This window comes from Copidosoma floridanum, unplaced genomic scaffold (assembly GCF_036245765.1).
Source record: "Copidosoma floridanum isolate Cflo_tuat_1 unplaced genomic scaffold, Cflo_Japanese_pri ptg000028l, whole genome shotgun sequence".
In the NCBI taxonomy this organism is placed as follows: Eukaryota; Metazoa; Arthropoda; class Insecta; order Hymenoptera; family Encyrtidae; genus Copidosoma; species Copidosoma floridanum.
The window spans coordinates 827,524-855,086 of NW_028321905.1; the positions used below are offsets into that span (position 1 = coordinate 827,524).

The window sequence follows — 27,563 nt, forward strand, 5'->3', positions numbered from 1 at the left end:
CAAAAACTTATGAAAATATTCGATTTCTATGTACCAAAATTTTTATAGAACAATAAAAATTTATACTTTTCTTTTCTAACAACTTCGTTTTACAATTTCTATTGAACATAAGTTATAAAGAAATATTTTTTTGTTACGTTTAAATTAAAAATGTATTCCTACACAACATTGTCTAATTTATAATTATCATCACCTTCAATTTGTACAAATATACCATTATTAGTTTTTATAGTAATCACGCTACATAAAATTGTCCATGGAGAAATAAAGATTTTTTCAAACATAGACCAACACTGTTAGAACTCTGCACTTATGACTTGTTAATTGTTATGATAAATACTAAAACAAAAGGAAATTGCTTTCACTCTAGTACAAAGGCAACGATGAAGAATTATCTATGTTTAAACTTATTTTTGGTATACAAACTCCATTTTCTAGTTTTTTTTCAGTGATTATTTTTGCTTTATTGTTGTATTTGTATAATTTTGTGATTTTTAATCGGGTACTATAGCACAAACTGTTGTATATTCGCTCTGAGAATGATACTGGAAGAGATAAAATAATCTATGCCAGCGCTCATGGTGGCGTAAGTGCGCAATCGAAAGGTAAGCTACTGAACCAAAGTCAATGTCATTCTTAGTTTTCATAAAATTTGTTTAACAACAAGAGTTACAGAGGGAAAAATGCTGTCATAACTATCATACAAGTCATATAAATATTTTGTACGGGAGAGTTTTTTTCGATTCTACCAGACCATCCTAAAAAAAAATTGCATTAGTTTGCTTACATGTAAGTAAAAAAATATTTTTCTGATTATCATCTAACTGAAGATACATTAAATTGAATATACGTATACAAAATGCAATTCTTTTAGTGTTATGTGGTGAATACGATTTATGTTAAAAAAAACACTGTTTTTTTTTATTATTAATAAAATTTTCTGTAAATGTATTTTATATTATTTGCATATCATCACCTTGATCATTTTTCGAAATGAAAAATCACTCAAACTATAGTCGTAATCAAGAAAAAAGTACAATTGGGATAGCTTTTTTGAAAATTTAATCAGTATAAGTATCATGGTTAATTAAACCTATTGCATTAGCTCATATTTTAGGTTTAGATAAGTTTCTCTTCTTAACTTTATAAGCTGTTTTTCATCTCTAGCTCGATAAATTAGAAAATAACTTTAATACTTGTAGATAAGTTAAAAATTCAATAACTCTAAGTGTTATAATAAGCACCAAATGATAAGATGATGTCACGTACAGTATGTATGGAACATACTACGTGGGATGGGCACCAGCTATTAGTATTAGGAAGAAGCACAAGTAGGGAAAGAAAGAGCATAAAAAGGCTCGCAGCAGTGGCCACAGCGCTCTTGAACGTCGGGAGAGAAGGAGGATAGTCGCAATAAGTCACCCGGGACCGCAAAGCGCCTTCCCTCAAGGAAAATAGCAATAAAGTGATTGATTGAGTTTAACTGCCACGTTTTTATCAAGCACCCCGAACCTTTAGAATCCTACGTAACAGTTTTGGTGCTAAGTGTGGGGTAGGTTTTGTCGCGAAATAAAATTATTTTTTTACATGTGATATTTCGGAATTTTCGGGCAACAATCGGGAAGCACACATAGTGCAGTGCAACAACAGGCGCAGAATATTCAAGGCAGTCACCTGCAGCTGCTATCGAGTAAGAAAGGACAAGAGTCAACATCCAGTTTCAAAAGGAACCATCGTAAAAAGGATGACTTGGAGTATATTGGCGCTCATCGTCTTGTGCCTTCTGTCAAAGTAAGTAATAATTCTTTTTATCCTCCCAAATATATATACTTATTGTCCCTCGGGGTTGTTTAGCTAAGGAAACGACGTACAAAAAATAATACTTAACCCGAATACGGCTAGTTCCGCTCGTTTTAAAAGCCAGTAAAATAGAAGTACAGAATCGAAAACTAATTAGGAATCCTTTTTTCTCTATTATTTCTTCGTGCGTGGACTGAAATCAACTAATATAATTAAGCTCACATCACTCTATGATAAAAAAAAGGGGGGAAAGAAATAATGATGTCCGACTACGGGGAAGAGATTGATAACGGTAGGGATGATTTAAACGAAACTTTTTCCATGACACAGGAAGATTCAGATACAATAACGGTTACGCTTGAACACGATCCCGAATCGTATGCACTCTATGAGAAGATGGATAAGAAAAATCAAGTTCTTATGTTAAAGATATTTAAAAATATGAAACCAAAAATTTCATTTAAGAAAAATCCTAATACAAAATTAGCAGAGCCAACGAATGAAACAGCAGAAATAGAGATGTTGGAAATTGCACCAGAAAAATCAGAATTAAAAGAGAATGCGATTAAGGAGAACATAGGGGTGGACAGGAAACGTGATCAATTAGGCGTGAGAGGGCTAGGCAAAACGAGTTGGCAGGAAAAGTATACCAAACGGCGAGAACAAGAAAATACAAACAGTGAACAACCTTTCATACCATTCTGCGATTGGCCACCTCTGCATTCAAATGACAAAAATTATAACTACTATACATCAAACAATAGGACAGATAGGCTGAGGTTTGGATACGAAGAAAATCATAATGACGTGTATACAACTACAGAATACCTTTTCCCTGCATGTGACCAAACAATCGAGCTGCCGATAAATAATCACGCAGAATCTTTTCAAAGGACACAAAGTAACATACGCGATAACCCTCAGCATCAAACCATGCAATTTTTTCCTAGTAATAGGCAACAAACAGGGGTACCGTTAGCCTTAGGCTCGAATCTTAATATATTAGGCTACCTTAACAACGCAGTAAATGGTATACCACTGTATAATGGAGACCCCGTGCAGTTCCCCTTATTTGAGCAAATGGTAAGGATGATAAAGGGAACAATACCTGCCCAGTATGAAAAATATTTTATGGGACTTTTGGGAAATAAACTGCGAGGCATAGCGGACGATCAATTCTGCACGCGATTATCGTTATTTAATTTGATTGACGAGCTTCTGTCAGCTTTATCACGAAGATTCAATAAAATAAGAGGAATAGAGACACTTGCAGCGGAGCTTAAAACTGTCACGCAATGGAATAACGAATTAAAAATGGAATATTGCGGGCGAGTCCAGCGACTACACAATGGAATCATGATGGCACATGAGGCGAACCCATACTTGACGCGGGCCGAGAAAGATGCGTCGAAAAAGAGATCAGACGGTGAAGCAGTGAGGCAGTTTCTGTACGGATTAAAGGCACCGTATAACTGGAACGTCGCAGGGTTCCAACCAAAAACACTAGAGGAAGCTATTGAAGCTGCCATTACTGTAGATAATGAATTAAGCCTCCGCCGCTCAATGATAGTGCAAAAGAGCAGATTGAGAGCAAATAACGCGGAGAGACGGTATGACGCCATGGTGGGCCTTATCGGTAGCGACGTACCCGTGGGGAAGTCAGATACGGACGAGTGGGACGGTGTGGCTGATGTAAAGTACTGTTCGTATTGTCGAGAGCACGGCGCCCATTCTACTAGTGGATGTGAAAAATTGTGGCAAGATGCAAAAAAAGGAATAATAAAAAATCCTAACGTTAATGAAGAACCAAAAAAAGAAACAATAGAAGAAGAAGGATGGTATGATAGGAAGGTGGCGTATAATGATTATCACCGTCGGTATGGAAACGATAGGATTTTTGATAGACAACAAGGGAATAATTGTAAAAGGCCTTACAACCAAGGGAATCGCTACCAGGAAAAAAGATATAACTGCGATACTAACAATTATTAAAACAATAATAATAACAGTAATAATTATGACGGAAATAGTTACAATGACAGAAAAGTAGGTCATAATTATAATAGATATGACCACAGGAAGGACGATTATCGGGACAGGCGAAATAACCAATACTCCAATCAGGATAATCGCAGGAATGATTATAGGAGAGATAGACTTAATAGTCAAAGTGCGAGGGTAAACAGCTCGAAAACCGGGCATTTAAACTCGCAAGATGTTCGACGCGATCCCCAATCGTCGGGCATGACAAAGCAATAAATGAAGGAATTTATGAGAGGAAGTAAGGAGTGTTAGAGGAGGGTATGGATAATGACAAGCATGAGGTATCGGAGACTTATGCCACAAAGCGTGAAAATTCTAAAGCTGAAGGAAAAGATGAGCAGCAGCTATCTCGCACAGTGAAAATAAATTTATCGAAAATAGGATACACACCACCCACAGTAATTCTAAAAAGCATTTACATAAACGAAGGTGCGACATTTTATGCCGATACGGGCGCGGAAATTTCAACAATTAAGGATAATTGTCTCGATATCGGAGTAGCGGTAAATAGTAGGGAAAAATTAAAAATAAAAGGCGTTGCGCATGGAGCTCGCCAAAATTTGGGATCTGTAAGATTACCCCTAGAAAACTTAATGTGCACCTTACACGTAGTCCCCCATGACTTTCCCATAGAGGTGGAAGGAATCATAGAATGGGATATTTTTAAGTTGTATAACGGTCAGATAAATGCCGAAGACAACACACTTAAGTTGAATGTAAGGAAAATTCCACTACGAGAATCAGAAAGTTTTGAAATTGTGCCGAAAACGAGGCAAGTTATATATGCGTATATAAAAGAGTTGCACAGGAAAATTAAAGTGGGCTGGGTCCCACTACGAAAGCTTACAGAGGGTATTTTGTTCGGTAATTTTATCGCAACGAACAATAATGGTAGGGTGTATGCCGAATGTCTAAATATATCAAATGAAATAATAAATGTACCAGTCCCAGTCGTGGACCTTTTAGAGTGTGAGACGACGAAGAAAGCTGACTCATCGGACGTCAATGAAGATGACGTAGAAGCATTAGAAAGAGCCTTTGTACGGATGTTTAGAGAAACTGGAAACCCTGAAGAGAATAAAAAACTACACTGGAAAAAAGTTGGTCGCCCTGCGCCACCAAATACAGTCACGCCGTGCACTCACTTTCTTGGTCGCGCCGCATGCCTGTTTTGGGCGCGCGGCGCACCCAAAGTACCTGGCGCGCGGGACAACTAAAATTTAGATGCGTTGCTGCACATCTAAATTTTAGTTGTCCCGCGGGCCAGGTACTTTGGGTGCGCCGCGCGCCCAAAACAGGCATGCAGCGCGACCAAGAAAGTGAGTGCACGGCGTGACTGTATTTGGTGGCGTAGGGCGACCAACTTTTTTCCAGTGTAGGCAATGAGATAAGAAACGACGCCAGCTGCACATGTTCGAAGAAAAATATCGTGGGACACGTGGGTTGTGATAAGGACGGCCGTGACAACGAGAATGCTCAAATACTTGGGGAAAACATTAAAACAGACGTCCTAAGTTGCAGGAAAGAGCGAGTCGACAAAATAATGAAGTTAGTCGACATATCGGGGTGCAACGAAGAAGAGAAAAAACATGTGCAAGGGCTTATAAAGATTGACCCGTACGTTTTTGGACTCGACGGGGAAAAACTGAAAGCGACAAACCTTTTAAAACATAAAATAAACACGACTACGGATAAACCGATAGTAACGAAACGGTATAGATATCCGCCAGCTGTGAGAGAGCAAATGAAAGTTGAAAGTAAGAAATTACTCGAACAAGGTATAATAAAGCCTTCAGAGTCACCGTACAGCTCAAACATGTGGATCATACCTTAAAACGCAGGACCGGATGGCGAAAAGCGCTGGCGGGTAGTAACGGATTTCAGGCAACTCAACGAGATAACAATGGGCAGTTGTCATCCACTTCCCTTCCAGAGCGATATACTGGAACATCTGGCGACAGCACGCTATATTACAGTGGTAGACTTGAAGCAGGGATTTTTTCAAGTCGAAATACATGAAGACGATGCTCATAAAACAGCGTTTTCGGGACCGGATGGGCATTACCAGTACAAAAGAATGCCAATGGGTTGCACAGATTCTCCGAACACGTTTCTAAGAGCAATAACGCTTGCACTGGCAGGGCTGCAGGGCCATGAGGTAGAGGTATATTTAGACGGTATAATGGTGTTTGCATCGAATCTTAAAGAACATCGAAAACGCTTTATAAGATTGTTAGAGCGATTGTCAAGGGCAAATCTCACAATTGAGCCAGAGAAGTGCCAATTCTCAAAACGTGAAGCGAAAGTGTTAGGCCATATTGTAGGAAATGGTGAAATAATAACGGATCCAAAGAAAATCGAGGCTGCAAGAAAATATCCAAAGCCTACAAATGCAAAGAAAATCAAACAATTTCTTGGATTTGTTGGATATTATAGGAGATTTATTAAAGGATACGCTGAAATTGCTCAACTGCTGTCGAAGCTTCTGAAAAAAGGTACAGAGTTTAGATGGGAAGAGCAGCATGAACAAGCATTCAAAACGCTCGTAGATGCACTTTGCAGCGAGCCTGTACTTAAAGCACCCGATCTAGAAAAACCATTTGTGGTGACAACGGATGCATCTGACTATGCCATTGGGGCAATATTGAGTCAGGGAGAAATAGGAAAAGACAATCCGTGCGAGTATGCCTCTAGATGCCTAAAGGGCAGCGAAATTCGATACCCTACGTACGATAAAGAATTGCTCGCAATAGTATATGCAAAAGAGCAGTTTCGACCCTATCTATTTGGCAAAAAGTTTACAGTGGTTACGGACCATGAGCCTCTTAAACATTTTTACTCATTAAAGAAGCCAGATACAAGATTTAATAGGCTTAGAGCTGAATTAAGGGGCTATGAATTTGACGTTGTTTATAGACCAGGAATAGCCAATAAGGCATCGGACGCACTGTTCCGAAATTCGATCATAGAGGATAAAGAGAAAAATTCTGAACTACCGCGACGAGAGTTATATGAACTTGCTGAAGAGCAGGAGAGAGATGGTCATGGTGACATAAATGCGCCACCCGCACGAATATTCAAAATGCGGACAAGAGAGAGAAACATTATAAGAAAGGATAAGAAATGGCAGATAGAAATATCTGATTCAGACGAGTCGAACAAAAAGGTAGAAAGGAAAAAGCCTCGCAAGACGAATAACTCAGATGAGTTGACAGTCAATGAACCAATGAACACAGCAACGCTGATTCAGAATCAGAGCGGCCGGTGGCGAGTAAAAATATAGAGAGTAAAGGAGCAGAACCACGTAAGAAACAAGGGAAAAGAGGCAGGCCGCATAAACAGATAGTACAGATCGCAGAAGAGAATAAGGGGAAAAATATTCAAATAGGATCCTTAAACAATGGTGAAGAACAAATCCTATCACAGGGTCCGACGGAGGATAAATTAGCTTACATGTGCAAAGAAGAAAATTTTAAAAAAGGGGTAGGAATAACAAGCACACCGTATTTAGAACTAGAAATACAACCAAAAGTGCAACGAAAAAATCGCAAAAGACAATTGGATACGCTGCATAGGCACCCGCGAAATTTTCCAGTAACACCGCAAATAGAAACTGTGTCGAAAGAGATTATCATAGCGAACTGTGACTCACCGGTGGCTTTAAAAGGAAAATCCGAGCCGGTAAAACATTGGGGATTCCAACTAGCCGCAGCTAGCCTAGCGAATGAGGAAGGTAAAGAGAAAGAAAAAACTGTAGGTACAGAGATCATAGTCATAAATGCGAATAATGATAAGCACGAGGGATACCAGCAGGCACAGGAAGGCCTGGTTACAGAGTTGATCGGAAAGAGAGAAAGAATGCTTGACCCTATAGATACCATAGAGATGATGAGTTCGGATGCAGGTATGTCAAGCAGAAATGCGAATAAAGGAGAAAAGGAAAATGACCGATGGTCCCAAGCTCACGCGCAAAGTGTGCTCCAAGAGAGTAACAAGCAGCAACAGAAAATATCGAATACGGTCAAAGGGGACCGACCGACGCCGAAGAAAGGGGTACAAAGCTGACCGTCTAGTGAGAGTGTAAGCGAGAAGCAAATAAATAAATCACGACGGGGTACACAGACGAAAGAAAGTCCAGAAAAAGGTAAACAAGAAGATCAGAGCGTTACTTAAGGTGGCTCATCACATTTTTGAAAGTCGAGCCATTGCACCCAAATTGAAATTTATGTTAAAATATGACTAAACGGATGTACAGTTAAAATTTTAGGGCATGTTGCCGGCCAAAATCGAAAAATAATCATATTGAAAGTTTGAAATTTTAGCATTGGTCTTATGGAGCAGTTTGATTTTTTTACCGAAAGTGTTATATTTCGTAGGCTAAAAGTCGGGCCACAGTCTCCAGAAACTGAGAGCAAGTAGTTTAAATAATCCTCTTTCTAACAAAATCGCGAAAGTCCAAGATTACCGGTAAAAACAAAAAGATATAAAGTCTTGAAAGTTCTAACCGCAGGATAACCTCAATTTTGATTCTTGGCGCTAGCCCGGGAGATTCAAATGTCATATATAAGAATGTGGGCAAAAAAATTGTAAAAATGTTGTTTACATCTAAAACTGGAATGTCATGCTCGGTTTTGAACGCATATTATTGCAAAAACTTTGTGTAAAAATATTAAATAACAATAATTTAAATAAATAGGTTGAATAAAAAATAGTTTAATATAAAACTTTTACATTAATTGTTCATTTGATGACAACATAGCAGTAACGCCATAAATAATATAAATTCCAATCAAATAAAATATCCTTTACTTTTTATTACAAACAAATATTTGGCTTATTTTGTCTAATACTTTTGTGTTGGTAGTCACCCGTGGCTTTTCTCCAACATTCTCGCTTAGAAAACTCGCTTTTTTCCTCTCGTTCGCCTGATATTGTAATTAGCATTCATTTTTTACAAGCATTAATTTAATATTTACTGGTAAAAAAATACACACAAAACAAGTATAAGAAAGTTGACAGGTGCTGGAGCTGAGGCACATGCGCGAGTTCGTCTGCTTGGATAGGGACGTACGCAGCTTTTTCGATACCCTATCAATAGTAACTTTTTTCAATTACGGAATTTTTTCGCATTTTTTTGCTCATAAATCATGAATAAGACATGGCACAAACCACTAACTGTCTTTTTATTGGTTTATATTCAGTAAATTTATAATTTATAGAAAAGCCCCCCCGGTGCCCCTGCTTGATACGGCACCATCGTGATGAGCCACCTTAATGACTCAATAGATAACTTCCAAGCGAAAGTTAGACTAGATGTTATGCGCCGAGACTTTAAAGGCAAGCCGGAAATCAGAATAGACGCTTGGGAATCCGATACTATCACCGATCGACTTCTGAGCGATCCGACGGTAAGTACAGATAATGATACAAACATATCTTAACAGCCCTCGAAGGAGAGAACGGGCTCAGGGGATAGAGATAAATTCTTTAGCGAGGAAGATACCCCGTGTGAATCATTACAGATAAATGAAAACCCATCGGGGAATGAAAGAATAAGAGGGGTAACAAACGATTATACCGATGAAGGTAATAAGCTTGAATGTAAAACAGGATGCGGAAATGTAGCCAAACGGAATTTAGAACAAAACTGCATAGAGTCGAATAAAAATTTAAAACTTATCGAAGAACTTCCGGTAAAAATACCAGGTAATTGCTTATTAGACTCTCTTATTTTTTCCTGTGACTTGCAATTGACGGCGCAAGAACTCCGGGATGTACTACAATGTTCGAAGTGGAAAAATATATGTGTTGACCCGGAGGAGGTAGAAAAAATCCTGCAGTTCAATACAGAATATGGTAATGATGATTGCATATTGTTGTTCGCACAAGAGTTCAGTAAGAATATTTGTATACTTCTAAAGGGCAAAAACTAAACGATCAATGGTACAAAGAAAAAGCCCCTACAGAAGAAGAGGAGCGTCTCAGAATCGTTGAAATGGCTGCTAATATCATTTTACAAGATATACAAGTAAAACCTTTCAATACGAAAGTTTATAACGCCCCGAGTAACTTTTTAGATAATTTTCAAAAAGATGTTCCTGATAGCTTACAGACTTTTTTGAAGGTTTTAATAAAAAGCAACAAACGCTCAGAAGGATTGCAAAATAAATGGACTAAAAGAGTTACAACAGTCGCACACATTCTGATATCAAGCGTTCGGCCTCGAACTCCTGTAGATCAAATTGATGACGATCCCAAAAATATTTTGGAAGTATTTCTTAAAGAAAATGACGAGGGAAATAATGATGAAAGTATGAGCATGCAGGAAGAGGAAGAAAGCGTGATAGTAGACAACGAATCCAAAGAAAGCATTGAAACCAAAAAAAAAAGAGTCGAAGAACAATTGTAATAAAAATTTTCTGTATTTTTTAATTTTATATTCATGTATTATTATTATTGAATAAAAAAATTGTAATCATTTTTATAATCGGACAACAATAAATTTTATTTGATTGAAATTGTTTTTTTATTATAAACAACCTAACAATATCTTAAAATGTCAAAAGAAAAAAAAATGTTTATAAAAATATTTCGGGGTCTAATTTATTAAATAAACAAATTCGATTGTCATATTCAGATGTATCTCGTCGAGCTACCCCAGATTAAGTACAATAAGATTTTTGTACGTCATTTAGAAGTCAAGTTATCAAAAATTTTGAGAGCGCGAACGATTTTAAACGAGCGGATTCAGTTTCCGAAGCGGCCGAGCCCGGTATCCCCACTCCACGGCCCGCTTGCGGCGCGCTCGCAAGCTGCATTTTGGAATTTGTTAAAATATGTTAAAAGCCAATGAAATGAATTCATCTGTTTTTTTATTGAAAATATAAGCATTCAACTTTATTTTCCGTAAAAAATGGACGCTGTAGCACGTAACTAGTGCCCTCTGCAATTTAAAAAAAAAAAAAATTATCTCGGCTCCAGAAGGTCGTAGAGCAATATATTTTTCTTTTTAAATACACGTAAAAATTCCAGCAATAAAGATATGCAATAGACTTCATTTAGGAATAATAATTAACAAAATTATCAAAGAAAAACGTGACCGAAAATTTTTAAATTTTTTTAAAAGGATTTTTGGAGCCTTAAATAAAAAAAAATCGTTACGATTTTTTATTAGCACAAAATTACAACTCTTAATGAAAAAAATGAGCCCCAATTCGTTTCTGTAGGATAAGCCCTTGGGCAAGAGGAACCGATTTTTGAGGCGATCTTTTTTTCGAAAAATCGATATATCTCGAAAAATTACCGATATTTTTTAATTTTTAAAAATGCATCTTTTTTGGCTCGCCAAGGGCTATACTTTTAGTGAGAAACAATTTCCTAAACGTTAATTTGCGGAAGGTACAGCAAAAATAAGAATGTTCGATTTTTAACGGTTTTTTCGATATATCTCGAAAAGTAATGAACGGATCGATACAAAATAAAAAAGGATCAAGTTGTTTTTTCAATATCTACAACTTTCTCTTTCAACTTTTTCCTCTACGAGCCTTAGTTTTTTTTTTTTTTGCAAAAAACCGTTATTTTCGATTTTACGAATTTTTTAGGTTAAGTTCGCCATTTGCGAGAAGGTAGATAAAAACGCTATATTTCTCAGAATTTTTTTCCTGTGCGATCATATTTTTCGTTTGCTGTTAAAAATTTTGGGAAATTTAACATTGGGCCGTTACCTATTGATTGTACTACCAGCCGTCGAACCGGGCGCACATCTCAGTACTCGTATCGGATAGCGTGCGCCTACGAGAAGAGTAGTAGATTCCCGTGGAAATGGTCATATAGGCGCAGATTTTGGAGAGACGTGGAAGGGGTATACCGAATGTGTGTCTACGAGAAGAGGAGTGAAAATGTTGACTATAGCTATATATCTGAACGCACAGCCAAAGCAAGCGACGACACGAGTTTTTCTCTTTTGACTGCCACCGAGATAATCGTATATATATTAAACTGATTTTTGCTCTCGCTCTTTTCTCTTTTTCCCCTACTTTTAACACTTATTTTGAAATTCAGTATTATTTTGAAAAAATGTTCAGCTATTTTTTGAAGGATGGCAACTATAATCCCTAATTAATTACCTTTCCTCATAATTGTTATAAACTGTAGGACAAGCTCCATAGGTTATTAATGAATATAAGTGGCTTTTAGATGTCTAAGGACCGAAATTTCGGTAGCTAAGTTGCATGATGCTTATATAAAACAAATATATTTTTTATACTTAATCTATTTAATAATTTAGTAAGTTGATACTTCTCGTTGGCAAGGCCATTTCGCAATTCCATAATAATAAAATAAAATTCTTAAGATGTAAGTGTAATTTATGCATCGTAAAACTTAAAAGACATTATAAACATTTAATGTATTAAGAGAGAAAAAATCCGAAGGCACAAAAAAACTTATACAAAACTGCCTCAACATTTTGATTTGCGTCTTTTGTAGTAAAATGTAAAAAATAACATCAGCGCCCATCTACTGCAATTACTGCAGGTTGAAATTTTAATCAGTAAAAACATGCAATTAACAAATGAGAGAACAAATCGGAAAGCACAAGAAATCTAACTTTTATTACAATAGCATCAAATTTAAATGTTACTAGCAAAATTTTTACGTTTCTCACAATTTATACCTTGTGGTAACTACTTGTTATTTAACTAATTAATTTATAGTAAGTGTGTGTGTGTTTTTTGTAAGGAAATGATTAAGCTGCTCCGATTAATAATATTTTATACGATGATTAATTATCTATGAAAATCATTTAAAATACGTAATAACCAAAAAACACCACTCTTAACGTTTTAATTTAAAAAATACAATCTTTATTATTCTGCATTACCCTGATAAGTTATAGTTTCTTTATTTGATTAACAAATTAATAATATATTTTGAAAAATTCGTTATCCCTTAGAAACATGCCAAATTTTTTTTTTAAATTATTGTCTATTAAGTTTTACATTAGATGTTTATGTCTTTTAAGTTTTAAGATGTATGAATTACACTTACATCTTAAGAATTTTATTTTATTATTATGAAATTGCGAAATGGCCTTGCCAATAAGAAGTATCAACTTACTAAATTATGGAATAGATTTAGTTTAAAAAATATATTTATTTCAACGTATCAAAAAAAAAAAAAAAAAAAGTTGGCAACATTATCCATAAATTTAAATAAAACATAAATAAAAGAAATTTAAACAAAACGATGAACTGCATTAAAAAAAAAAAAATTTGCAGAAAGTTGGAATCGATCCCGTGATAGCAAAACAATTCGAGCGGCGGCATAAGCATCATGCAACTTAGCTACCGAAACTTCGGTCCTTAGACATCTAAAAGCCACTTATATTCATAAATAACCTTCGGAGCTTGTCCTACAGTTTATAACAATTATGAGGAAAAGTAATTTATTAGGGATTATAGTTGCCATCCTTCAAAAAATAGCTGAACATTTTTTCAAAATAATACTGAATTTCAAAATAAGTGTTAAAAGTAGGGGAAAAAGAAAAAAGAGCGAGAGCAAAAATCAGTTTAATATATATACGATTATCTCGGTGGCAGTCAAAAGAGAAAAACTCGTGTCGTCGCTTGCTTTGGCTGTGCGTTCAGATATATAGCTATAGTCAACATTTTCACTCCTCTCCTCGTAGACACACATTCGGTATACCCCTTCCACGTCTCTCCAAAATATGCGCCTATATGACCATTTCCACGGGAATCTACTACTCTTCTCGTAGGCGCACGCTATCCGATACGAGTACTGAGATGTGCGCCCGGTTCGACGGCTGGCCGCGGCAGGGCGCTCCGATCAGTGCCAAAAAGTCGTCTCGCATCGTAGCATTGGCGTTAGCAATCTCTCTACTAATCTCTGGCTATAATGTAGCGATTGAGAAGAGAAGTCGCCGAGACCTCGATGGCGAAATTGGTAACGCACTTTCTCGGTAAGAAAAGAGTTTTAGGTTCAAGTCCTGGTCGAGGTGGCACTTTTTTTCAATCGCTACGTATGAAAATTTTCTACAAACGGTAGTTTTAACTGAAAATGTCGAGTGGCAAATAAAAAAATTGTCGAATTTCAAAGTCCTAGGTGGTGCTTTTGTATCAATGTTGATGTCCTCCAATGTGTTTTATTTTCCTTAATGGTGCTTGATTATGTATTTTCTAAAAACCGCATTATAATAAGCATAACGATAAAATAAACAAAAAATTAACCTAGTTTTACTCGCAATAGCCGTTTGACTTGTTATTCAAATTGTTTTGTGTAATTCTATAAGTTCGGAGTTTTTAAATAAAATAGTTACAAAAAGGAATAGCCTATCAGTTTTTGTTATCTCAAAGTAGAGGGATAATCAGTATGTGCCTACCCAGTTGATTAAGAATCCAATATCTGTTTAGTACTTTTCATTTAATCATTAGGAATTTTAAAATATACAATTTTTTCATTCTATCAATTTTACAAAAGGTATAAACGGGAAAAGAGTGGGATGAAGGTCAAAAGGAACAAGGGCGAGGAAGCCACAAGGGTAAAAATATTAAATATTTCGTAGAATAATGTCCACATAAAATTCTTAGAGAAGGAAGCAAAGAAAAAACAGGAGGCCAGGTAGTTTGCTAGAGAAGCTACTTGTTAAATGGTTATAATAACAACTATATAAAATAGGAGATTTTTTTTTAAAGCATTGGTGTATCAACTTAAGGTTTTATCGACTTTGAGACATTACATAAGAACACAATTATAATATTACAAATACATAGAATGTTATACGGGTCTACTGCTTCCAGTTAACGAAATAAAGTGGTTTTAAGTATTTCTACATTCACCAGTATTGTATTCATGAAAGCTTGACATCATTAAAATTTTCAGTTGACCAAACAAATGATTATCACAGTAAAAATAATTGAGTTATTGACGGATTCATAAAAGTAACTCATGCTCTGGTTTAGCAAAACTTCGTATCGTATTTTACCTAATAAATCATATTAAAACATACATGAACAGTTTTCAACCTAGTTATGATTTCGACATTACAACATACATCACAAGTGCACCCACAATTGAGAATGATGCGATATTAATTATAAGAAATAATACTTAGTATCTTTACTATTATGCATAAATGTACACTTAAAACCATGTAAAAGTTGGTACATGCTCATAGAACCTATGTTAAGTTGAAAAGAAAGTAATTTATTAAGAATTGAATATTCTTAAGATAAGGTAAAAGTAATTTCATTAAATTCAATCAGTAAATTGTCGTACAATTAATTACAAAAGCTCCTAAATTTATTTAGTAATCTAGAGTATACAGTTAAAATAGATTCTAAAAGCAAAATTTGATATTACTATTTGTATCGTGATTTCCCCTATATGTATTATAAAGTATCAGACACATAAGTTAATCTCAAATCTAACAACTGAGAGTTATTAGCGAACAACTTTTTTAAACAGCATACAAACATCTAATTTTAGTTTTTGATAATTAAAAAAAAAGGTATACAGCAAAACTAGAAAACATTTTAGTTAAAGTTATTCATAGGGTCCATTATACTTAAAAAAACACTTATAGCAAGAACGTACAGTATCTGACAAAAAGATTTGCCTGCATTATGCCAAATAGCAGAAAATGGAGCCATTGTCTTAATTATAATTTCGGAAGATTAGTCTTGTGTTTTACATAATCTGTTTCTATGAAAAATTTAAAATTCCAAAAAAATATCATTTCATTTTTTTCGCAATTTTTCCCATTGTAACGGTTTTTTTTATACTTACCTAGCATATTAGCAGCCTCAGTTTCATCTTGATCAAAACGACCTGTAACTCTTCTTTCCACGTAGTTTGGCGATGTATCAGAGTCTCGTGAAGTATCTTCATAGTCTGTTTTGTTTGAAGTACTCCCGCTTAGTTTTTGCAATCCAGATCCTTTTATACTTAAATGTCGAGAACAAAACCCCCGCCGTTGGCTTTCCTTAGTGCAAGGATCCTTACTACATAAGCGTCTCCATTGTTTCCCATTGAACTTTTTGCGAATACCACTTGGCGTCACGACCACATCTCCTTTTTTATATTTATGAGGGGTGGCTGCTTGGGATCTAGTAAAATGCAATACGAAGTTAAATATCCATATAAACTATACATTCTCACCATTACAAATTTAATTTTAAAATAGTTTGTTCTTTAATTTATTGGACTTCTTTATAACTAACATTATATTTAAAAGCTATTTATGTTGTTGAGTACTGCAACTGATTATTATGTAATGTTTCTGTTACTATTTTTTTGCAACTAATACAGTAAAAAAAGGCACGATTCTACATCGAATGATAAAGAACAAACTAAAAATTTACAAGTACTAACTTTTTCGTTGATAAAAACTTTTTTACGTCGAAGATGAAAAGTTTGAATTATAAAAGAGACAACAAAAAATAAAGTTTAAAAATGGTACAATACTAAGAATTGATTCACCTTATACATGAATAGAATCTGTGTATAAGGTAACTTTTTACATTTAATGAAAGTCAAAGAGTTTAGAAATAATAAAAAGGCATAATAATTTAATTTTCAACTGAAAGGCTCCATATGTATATAAATTTTACACAAATCAGTACAAGACCAACAGTAAAGGTATTTTATACCACTTAGTTTTAATTAGAACTTTAAAGTTCCTATTATATATGGGTAAAAGGAAATATATTATGAAACTGAAGAGTAATTATTTATCAACAAAAAAACCAGGTGTGGATCTCGAGACCCACGACAGATGTAAAACGTTAAAGAATATGTTATTAAACTCGGTAGTATTTGATTGTGTATAATAAAAATCGTAGTTTTCGTCAGATAAGTACCATCGTCTCCAGGTCTATTTTGCGGCCCGAGAGGCCTGCGAAACAGGGCCCGAGGGACGCAAGGCAGCCACGAAGCAATGGCTCTTATCTGGCGAATCCTATTTTTTCTACAAAGCGTACACCAGCCTCTTAAAAATACGCGACGTAGAAAAAGTATTAATTTTTTTGACTCTAAATAATCTTTATTTTATATTAAGAAAACAATTTATTTATAAATATGTATTTTGACAAGTGTATATTATAGATTAGGAAAAAGCAAATTATGTTTGTATTTTTTTTTTGTTCATTGAAATATAAGCAACAAGAACGAGAAAGAACAATAATAGACGGCAAAGAGAAACTATGCTACCTACCTACACAATGGTATATACATGCATTAGTTTAACAAACGTTAATGTGTATTACTTTCTCTGTCTCTCTGTCTCTTTTCGGATTGGGATACCTGTTTACTGTGCGTAGTTACGCACGTGCTTGAATTTCGTTAAGTTGGATCTTTACTAAAAACGGGTTCAGATAGAGTTTGAATAAGCACAATTGGAAGAACCCGCGAAAATTTCCAATTATGGTAAAATATTGATGTTTTAAAATAATTCTATTCACAGAGAAGAATTTTTTTTTAAATGATAAAAAAATTATACTAATTCTAATATTAATTCATCATATTTTACAAGCACAAAATATTTAAAAAAGCAATAAAAAAGGCCTACCTGTATCAGTAAAATAGAGAGACAGAGAGAGAGAGAGAGACTGAGCGCGAGAGCAGACGATCAATGGCTCTCTCTTTCTCGCTTACTTTTAGAGGTACTGCCAAAATGCCTTTTTCATTTTTTTTCAACATTTTGCGCTTGTTGAAACAAAATTAAAAGTGCTTATTGATAGAAAATTTGTAGCCTTACACGCTGGTATTTCTTTGTTTTGTTTATAAAGCTGTTAAAAGATATAAGCAAAACGAACTTTAAAGCACAATTTTACACAATTTTGACATTAATAGACTACTTAAAAATAATCACAACTGTTTCTTTTGAAGTCGGTGGGCTAAATTATACATAATACAAAAATTGCTTCATCGTAGATTGATTGTCTAATTCAAAAGTTTCTCAGTTGGTGTCCATATATAATAAGAACAAAGATTAGATTGGCGTGCTGCATAGCACAACCAATGAGTTCCCCGAGTATCAATGCTAAAGATGTAGTTCGATTCTCGGAGTCAGTATAATTTGAAAATTTTATTTACACACATTCACGCGCGCGCACGCACACTCACACAAACACACACACATATATATGTATCAATGGTGACTTATGCGGACATCATTATGTAAAAAAAGGATATGAGGACAAAATCGTACTTATGCGGACTGTCCTCATAACTATTCAATGTTATTAGTATATATTCTTAAAGCATGTAAAGAGCGCATGAATTACCTTACATAAAAATATGTACATATATGCGCACGTGCATGTATATGCTATATATACAATACATATATAACATTTAGTTGTCATGTATTTTTCCATATAGTTTTAATAATACGGGTAGTACACTTTACCAATGAGAGAGGGGCGAAAGTAGGCGCGTGAAAAAAGAGATAGAAAGCCAAGCCTAGCCCTGCCGAGTTCAACCGGAGGTGGTGCTATCACACGGGTCGCTTCATTGCGTCACATGAATCTTCATCAGTCTTTATCGATGTTTCACATCAAAAAGTCGAAATACTTACGAGGAGTATTATACATATCAACAGACTAATTAATTTAAAAAATACATTTACATATCTTTCTACACTATTAAGCGATAAAGGAAAGGCTACCTGCACCTCATACAAGACCCTCTAGACCATCGTAAAACTTCTATCACGGCCTCCTTTAAAATAAGGTACAAGCCCTGTATATGTTGTTTGTTCACCTTAATTAACGAGTTGCATTTTCTGTTTAGTACCTATTGACCTTACAAAAATTTAAAAACAAAATTGTGTCTTCACTTGCTTTACACAACTAAGTTTTTTTTTTAAATTTATTTTATTTGATATAAAAATTTAATTTTAGTTTTCTTTACTGTAGAATTTATTTACAAATTTTCATACTACTCTTAACGTTTTGCTATGGGACATTTACTCACACTTTTTGGAAGTTAAACAGAAGTTAAACTAAAATCCTGAACAAAATTTTAGCAAAAATTGTGAAAAAGACATAAAATAGCTTCCGACAGAAAATTCGTATGTTAATGCTTTTTTTTATTTTGAAGGTTTTGAATCGTAAATTAAGGGAAACTTGGTCCAAAGTTTTGATACAACACTGGGAGGGCAGTAAACATTCTTAAAAGTGCCCCCAAATTTTAAAAACCATTATTTTTTACATAAAATTTATAATTTTCACCTGGAACATAATAAAATGATCCCGTGAAGTCCAGTTTTCACAAAAATCAAGCTTGTATGAATTCTATAAGATTCAAGATGGTGGTAGGAAGATGGTGGTCAGTATGCACGAAAATATAAATGATTTCCATTCTTTCTGTTCTATTCGGATTTTGTTGATCTTAACTTCTTTGAAATAATAATATACTCAGCGAACATAAAACGTAGAATAAGTCAAGGTTTCCTATAATTTATAAAATCGAAAATGGCGGTCAATACAAAATTGCTGATTTTTGATATTTTTACAACATGGGTGTCAAATAAAAGGGTTCCAAGAGTATAATACATTTAAAATTGTTCCATTATTTAAATTCCAAAATGGCTCTTCATACAAAATGGCGAATTATTAATATTTTTTCAGTTCTCTGAATATGGATATCGATTAAAGGGGCTTAAGATGTGGGATACATTTAACTTTTGTGACATCGTTTAAATTCTCATAATGGTGGTCGATACAAGATGCCCAATTTTTTATATTATTTAAACCCCTCCAATATGGGTATTGAATAATAGTGTGTGATAATAAAAATTTTTTGAAATGTATGCAAGCATTTAAATCCCGAAATGGTGGTCAATATGAAATGGCAGATCATTATTTTTACTACAACTCACTCAACATGGATATTGAATGAAAGTGTATGTGAAGTATCATAAAGTAGGCTGTCTTATGACATTTTAAATTAAAAATGATGTTCAACGCAAAGTAGCATAGTAGTAGAATAGAATCTTATAGAAAAGGAATTACAAAAATATGTTCGAACTCTCAGTTTAAGTCTGTAAAACGCTTTCCATGCACTAAAGTGTAGAACAATTCAATGTATGTAATTTTTCTTTATGAGTACATTTTTTTTATTGTTTCTGCAGGAAACAATTTTTTACTGGAAATTGGTTGATAAATTTTTATAATACTAACCGAAAAATTATTACAGAAATTATGTGTATAAAATTCAAAAATATTAACAATGCTGATTTTTCACATGAATCAGTGATTTAGTTTTCAAATCGAATTGGAAAAAGAGATTCTGAAGCTTTATAAGAATGTTTATGGCAATTATAATGAGCTTGATTATTCTTATTTTATCACTTATCATTAAGTATCATAAAGTAGGCTGTCTAATAACATTTTAAATTAAAAATCATGTTCAACACAAAGTAGCATAGTAGTAGAATAGAATCTTACAGAGAGGGAATTACAAAAATACGTTCGAACTCTTGAATTAAGTCTGTAGAATAAGTTAAAAAATGTTTCGTGTCTATTAAAACGCTTTCTATGCACTAAATCGTAGAACGTCTTAACAAATGTAATATAATACAGTTAATTATGATGACAGCATTGAATTAATAAGGAATAGTTCGTTTTTCTCAATTTATCATTATTAGATCACTCATTTTAAATAATTATTGTTCTTTGCCTAATCAGAATTGTAAACAAATAACATAGCTATGGGCAGCTCTATAGACTAGTAGATCTATTAATACAAGATCTACAACATCATTGCATATAATGGTGTGGAGCACGCATAATACTGTATCATAGATATGCAAACGATTTGGTATTTTTAGCACTACTTAAAAAAATAGATTATACTCATAAATAATTGAGCAGCTATAATAGTTTATTTTAATTTATTATGGATTTTCTTAATAACATCTTTTATTCAATTCCCAAAAAAACACCTGCTACACCATCAACTTTCAACAATTATCTCTAATCTAAGACTCTCATTACAAATTATTTATAGATTGGCTTACAATCCCTACCAGTTAGTGACTATTTAATAATTATTTATTTATTTTTTCCCTATCTACCAAAAACAAGTCAGTCTTAATTACAACTTAACAGACAGATCTTAAAAGCTTCTTCTTTCTCAGTTCTGTGAACAAAAAATACGAGACACAATGAATATTCTGCTAGCCAATAATTTTCCCTTATTATTTGGTTGCAAATCTATGACTAAGAGAGGAGCTTAAATCCCTGAACATGTCTATACTATATCGGTACTCATAAATACTAGTAACACAGACTTAAGCTCCAACTTCATCGTTCTAACCTTCAGTATAATTAAAAAAAAAAAAATTAGTTTCAAATGAATTTTCCAAAATAATAATAAAATTTAATGTTATACGTACATCTCTGAGCAATTACTTAATTTATGTGTTGGGAAATACCAAATTTCAATATCAAAAGTTGCAATTGCAAGTGTACCGGACAAACTGAACCAAGGTTAGAAATAAAACCATCGCAACGTATGAGCGATTGTAAGCATAAGAGAAAGAGGTCTTCACAGCAATAACACAATGAATAAGCAAACAAAAATACAAAAACGATAAAAAATGTGAACGTATTGCGAAAACATTTACAATAATATATTTGCTTACTGGCTTCCTTTCATTCAGTTTACACGTGTAGTATAAGTTTCTAATGTGTAACACACGTTTCATATGTGTGGTATACTTGCATGGCGTATTTAAATTCTTGAGTGTAGTCTGTTAGAACTTACAATGTTGTATACTGAGTTCATTTACTGGAACAAGTTATCATTTCACACTTAGTTTGTTCCAGAGTTTCGTTAGTTTGATTACGAATAAGTTGAACAGACTTCATACGTCTACGTGACTTTACCTATTATTTTAATGTACCACAGCCCTCACAGAGTTGTTTACGATTTGCGGTACAAGACCATAACCATAAAAACTTGCAGTATAAGATATGTTCGATCAAATTTGAGTTACAATCGCAGTGAAGGAGGTAACCTACACAGTTCTATTTATAAGCGAAAAGTTTATTAAAAAATGTACTTTTTGAACCAAAAGGTTCAAGATAATAGACATTCTCAATGTCTCAATACTTCCTAAAAAACTATGTCGCATCAAGACAGTCGTGTTTCAGATATTATAATTTTATTATCATTATCATTATGATTACAATGATTATTGTTACTAAAGTTTACCATGAATTCGCAACGTTTTTCATAGTCAAGAAACGATTAGTTCTACTTTGGTGTTAAATCGTAGTTTTGTTTTCATTGAGCAGATTGCATGCAGAACCATAGAAATGTACAAATATGGTGCGCAAGAGAGCAGCAAGGGTGTCCGCAGGCAAGGCAGAGAATGGTGACGATCTGGACAGAACAGATTTTTGTTTTAAGTGCTAAACCAATTGAGGTAATAGTCAAGATTTCTATAGTGCGTGTCATACTGCGCTACAGCATATGCGTGGGTTATGCGGTCTTCACTGTACAACTGTCCCTTTTCTTCTCAAGCAGCTGCACTACGGTTTTCAACGTTAGAAAGCTTATATTAAAAACTGTGTATCTAGGCTCTCTCAAAATTGGTTTGCAGTACATTTCTAATATTATTTATAACATTTTACTTTTTTTAAAGAATTGTAAGATGTGTTCTAAAATTATAAACAATTTCGTTAATAATTCAATACTAAACCAGACGCTTTCCTATACCTCCTGTACTTTAAGTTCAACATTAAAATATTTGCTCGTCAATGTGACAGAATAACAGCTAATCTTATTAACAAATTTAGTGCACGAATCAGAACTTATATTGCGTGTCAGGAAATAGTATTACAACTTTAAGAGCGATACGATTTAGTTAAAATTTAATGAGACTTATGTTGTTACGGTACTCTAAAAAAACATTTAACGTGATCTCTTTTAGCTATAAAAATATACTAGTGGGGTTTCGCCCCCCTGCATGCTTCGCGAGCTGACCCCCCCCCTCCAGGAATATTTAAAACTTGTAAATTTAATAACATCATTTAATTAAAAATTAATATCTACAAAATGATGGACTCGTTAGATGAACAATCAATTGCTTCTCAGTTTTTTATACTTTTCTTAACCATAGTTCTTATATTCCAATATACTTAAAATATACATGCAATATATAGTTTTGTATCACAATTTTTTATTGCATAATAAATAAAACTTATATTTGGAGTAACAGTATTCAGAGATAAAAATTTTATTAGTAAGGCTTTCTTGTAAAAGAAAAATGTACATATCTGTACAATCGTATAAATTCAAATATTTATTAATCAACATTTAACATTATTTTAACAAAGCAGCAATATGGTAATTGGCATAAAAACTAAAAGTATAGAATTATTATTATTATAAAATCGGCGTTTGAAGATATACGACGATTTTTGTTATTACAGAATTTCTAGTACGAAATTAAACGCTGCCTTGTCCTTCAATTTCGTAAAATTAATTCTTTATCGTAATTCAAAATTTTTAAGATGAATGTCAAAGTTATGATATGCATGAAAAATTTTGTAATGTCAGCATTTGTTTTTTTTTTATATAAGAAATTAAAAATACAGTGTCTTAATACATTCGTTTTTTTTTGATTTGTTAGTATATATCAGTGCCCTCCGGTGAATTTGGAAATTCAAAGTGATCAGTGATCCGTTGGGGGCGAAATTATAAAAAAAGAATTATTTCCGAAATGCTTTATATAAAACTCGACAAACACAACATCAATAGAAAGGAGGATGTGCTTTCCTTTAATAGAGCATACCTTCCTTTACTACGAAAGTTTAAATGTCCCGATCGAGTTCATCGCCCTTTACCGTCTACCTTTACGGCTCCGCCTATATAAGCGCTGGCTTGTGGTTGTAATTGATTGTCAGTCGACAGCACGACTGGTGACGAGTAAGTCAACCAAACTTACGAATTTTCGCGTACCTGCGGTAACAATTTACAAAAAAATTTATTGTATTTTTGTGTTTGAGCCTTCCATATCACTCATTGTGTGTTTTTAATTTTAATTTTGTAGCCTGATGAGGCTGACGCATATTGTCAGCGAAACGTTGCGCATCAATAAATCAACGCAGGAAAATTTAAATACACTTTACTTGTATTTATTTATTTTCTTACATTTCGCCCCCAACGGATCACTGATCACTTTGAATTTCGTTTTTTTTTGTTTTCACTTGTAAAAGTTCTAATTTTCAAGATTCATTCTATGTAATTAAAAAACCTACTGTATTAGAGAAACATAAAAAATTGTAAGGAATAAACTTTAAAAAACAAATAATAAAACTGTTAACGATCAAAAATTTCTCGCCACACAATGATTTCAATGTTTGCTTGGTTCTCCGAATCATTTTGTATAAATATATTCTCAGGACTTTTACATCTTGATACTCAAACGTATAGTTGACCATGAGAAAACAAAGTTTTTTTGTAGTGAAATCCTAATTTAAAACTTCGACCTTGCGATTTATTGATTGTCATGGAAAAAGCTAGAACTATCGGAAATTGTTTTCTGTATATAATAAACAATTAAAATGAATAATTACCGATATTAATCGTGATTACTGGAATGAAAACTTTATTACCAGATTTTTTTACCAGTTATTATTTCTCCTTCTGAAATATATTTAAATAATTTTGTTATACGCTGTCTAGTTCCGTTGCATAATCCATCAAATACACTCAAGTTTCATATCGACATAACAACAGTATCTACTTTAAAATTTATAGCATATGGCTGTAATCCTTTATGTATATTATTTAGAGTTACTATAAGAAAAATTTATGTTTATCTTTTTATCAGTGCGAACACTAACTTTATATTTCGCGTAATCTACGCTGTTATAAGTATGTTCTTTTCTTTTAATAAAACTTAACATTTTATTATTTGAAATGTACGAAAGTTCGTTATGACTTGTCAGAATTATTTTGTATAGGCAGCTATTTATACCATTTCTAGAAATTTTTTCACAAACATCATCAGTTTTCCATCCCTGTGGAATTTCGAAAAACTTTATTGTTCTATTTCCAATGTCCATTAACAATAATAAAAATTTTTAATCTGTACACCGCATAATTCTTTTAAATTTTACAGTGTTTCGATAGAAATGAATACCTTATAGTTTCACTAATTATAGAACTTTAACACTCTTGCTTTATCACTTTGTCTAAAATAGCCTCCTAAAATAAATAATTTTTCACCAAATGGAATATTATCATCACATGAATTTTTTAAAGTCATATGTACTATTCCCAAAGTTTTTTAGGGATTATTGAAGCATCATCCCAAGTAATTATATTTACTTCTAGTAATTTTTTTTAATCAGCTTTGTATTCTAAGAAAGAACTTGCAATGTTATTTACATCTAATGGTAATTAAAATATTCTGTGACTTGTCATTTCTTTAGGTAATAGAATTAAAGCAATTCCTGTCCAAACAAAAAAAAAGATTAATGTTTTGTATAAAAATGTTTTTTTAGAACCTCCTGGACCATTAATATAATATAATTTTTCACCATTGTTAATATTTCTATGAAAAACTATTTTTTGATTACTATTTAGGTGAGCAAATTAATCCTTAAAATTTGTTTCTAAATTAAATACAGTTTTATTGTCTTCAATATTTTCAGATTTCACTGTCTTATTTGGTTCTGGTTATCCATAATCTTAACATGAATTTTTGTTCAAATTCGAAGATTTCATTAAAATGTCATAAAGCATTGTTTTGTTTATCGTCTTTCAAATCTTCAATAAAAAATTTTTGGGGTGATTCCCAAATAGACTTATAACAAGCGTCTTAATGTATTAAAAACAATGCGAAAAATTTTTTTAGTTGATATGGCAGCATAATGCTACAAGCTTCTTTAAATACTTTATATATTTTAGAGTCGAGTTTAACTTAACCTTACGCAATAGCAGTATATTTGAACGCACTGTAATATATGATATCAAATGATTTCAAACTTTTAAAAAATTCAGCTACACTCATCCGATTTAAAATTAGTTTAAAAAAAAAACGCTCAGAGTCCTTAGATGACACTATATTCAGTCACCCTGTCGTTAAATTACGTCCAACTCTTTCTTTTTTAACCCAAGTTTTTACTGTCGAATTAAACAGTAATGTTCTGCAATATTCACGTATTAAATTTTTTTGCACAACTATCTATTGTATTTAATTTAAACCAAGCCGTTAATGCTGTTTCAGAGTTTTCTATTGCTTTAAACATATTATTTTTTTGAAAAACTATTTTTTTTTAATTTTCAATACCTACTGATAAATTAAATACAGAATGACTACGTCCACACAGACGGAACTCTTGCAATCACCATGCTTCTTCCATGGAGCTGAAATAGTGGCCATATACATACTCTGATATTTCATGATAAATTTCTACATCGTCTTTTTTATCACTCGTATATGTTTTCGTTATTTTACGTTGTACACTGTCTCCTCCTTCATGAACATGATCAAAAATATAATTCATACTTTAAATAGATGCACAATACTCAACATTTATGCGGCATTAGAGAACTTTTTCGGAAGCTTTTTGTACAAATTTTTTAATGACTGGTAAGACATGCACTATCTTTACTATGAGGTCCCTGAAGCATGTGTTTCGTAACTAATTTTTGTATTTGTGAATCAAGTGGAATTTCCTCTAAAATATATTCATCGGTGTTTGTAGTAGTAAATAATTTATTATTTAGATGCAATGTTACAATAATATAAGAATGAGGTAATCCTCTTTTTTTAAATTCAATTGTATAAAAGTAAGCAATAACTTTTCTGAAAATATTGTGCTGAGTTACTTCGTCTAAAATTAATTTCAATTTTGTATGAAATAATCTAACAGTTATATTTGGTGTATCATTTGGAGTGGTACCTTTAAAAAAGTTTTTTAAAATTTGCTTCATTAATTTTTATACAGGGTTAAATGTTGCAGTGATAAAAAAATCAGGTCGTCTAAGCTTTCACATTATTGGCATTGCATCTTGATAGTGTTTCTGCATATACCTAGTACTACCGATGTATCTTGAAGGTAAAATAAAAATATTTCCAACTTTATTGCTTTCAAAATTTTTAGAGTCATTTGAGGCACTACGCATTATGTTATCTATTAATTCTTAATAACATTCAATCCTTAGAATTTTTTGGTTATTGCGAAAAAAATGTATTCTGTTGCTCTCTATGATAATATATGCATGCAAAAAAAGTTGTTCCGTTAATTTTCCAGCATAGAGTATGGGACTGAAAACTTCACCATTTGGTCGATAAAAAGTTCAGTATAAGTAATATTAAAGCAACGTTAAATTTTCTGCTTTTGTTAAGAATTGTTGTCTATCGTATATACTCCACCCTACATCTCCTACTGAAAAAAAAAGAAAATACCACTGGATTGACATGCTGTATTCGGCATACAGCATCTATAATGCAACCTATAAAGGTGTTAACAATTAACATGATAATATTCGTATAAATTTTCCTGTAGAAATGTTGAACAATATTTGTGAAGGCTTGCCACTTCATGAACTTGAGTTAAAAATAGGTACAATAGTTGCGTTAATTCGGAATTTTTGTACATCAGACAGCTTATGTAACGGTACACGATTGCAAATGACTAAATTGGTGAAGTATAACGTAGGAGAATAAATAGTTA

The 27,563-nt window shown here is 33.2% G+C and overlaps 1 protein-coding gene across 2 annotated transcripts in view; it reads right to left on the bottom strand.

Moving 5' to 3' along the window:
* Positions 1-27,563, bottom strand: part of cic (Putative transcription factor capicua) — a 1,044,991-nt gene that overhangs the window by 629,822 nt on the left and 387,606 nt on the right. For both annotated transcript variants that reach the window (XM_089595817.1, XM_089595818.1), the window contains one exon: positions 15,649-15,968. In XM_089595817.1, the coding sequence (XP_089451943.1) occupies positions 15,649-15,968 (320 nt within the window). The remainder of the gene's footprint in view (positions 1-15,648; positions 15,969-27,563) is intronic.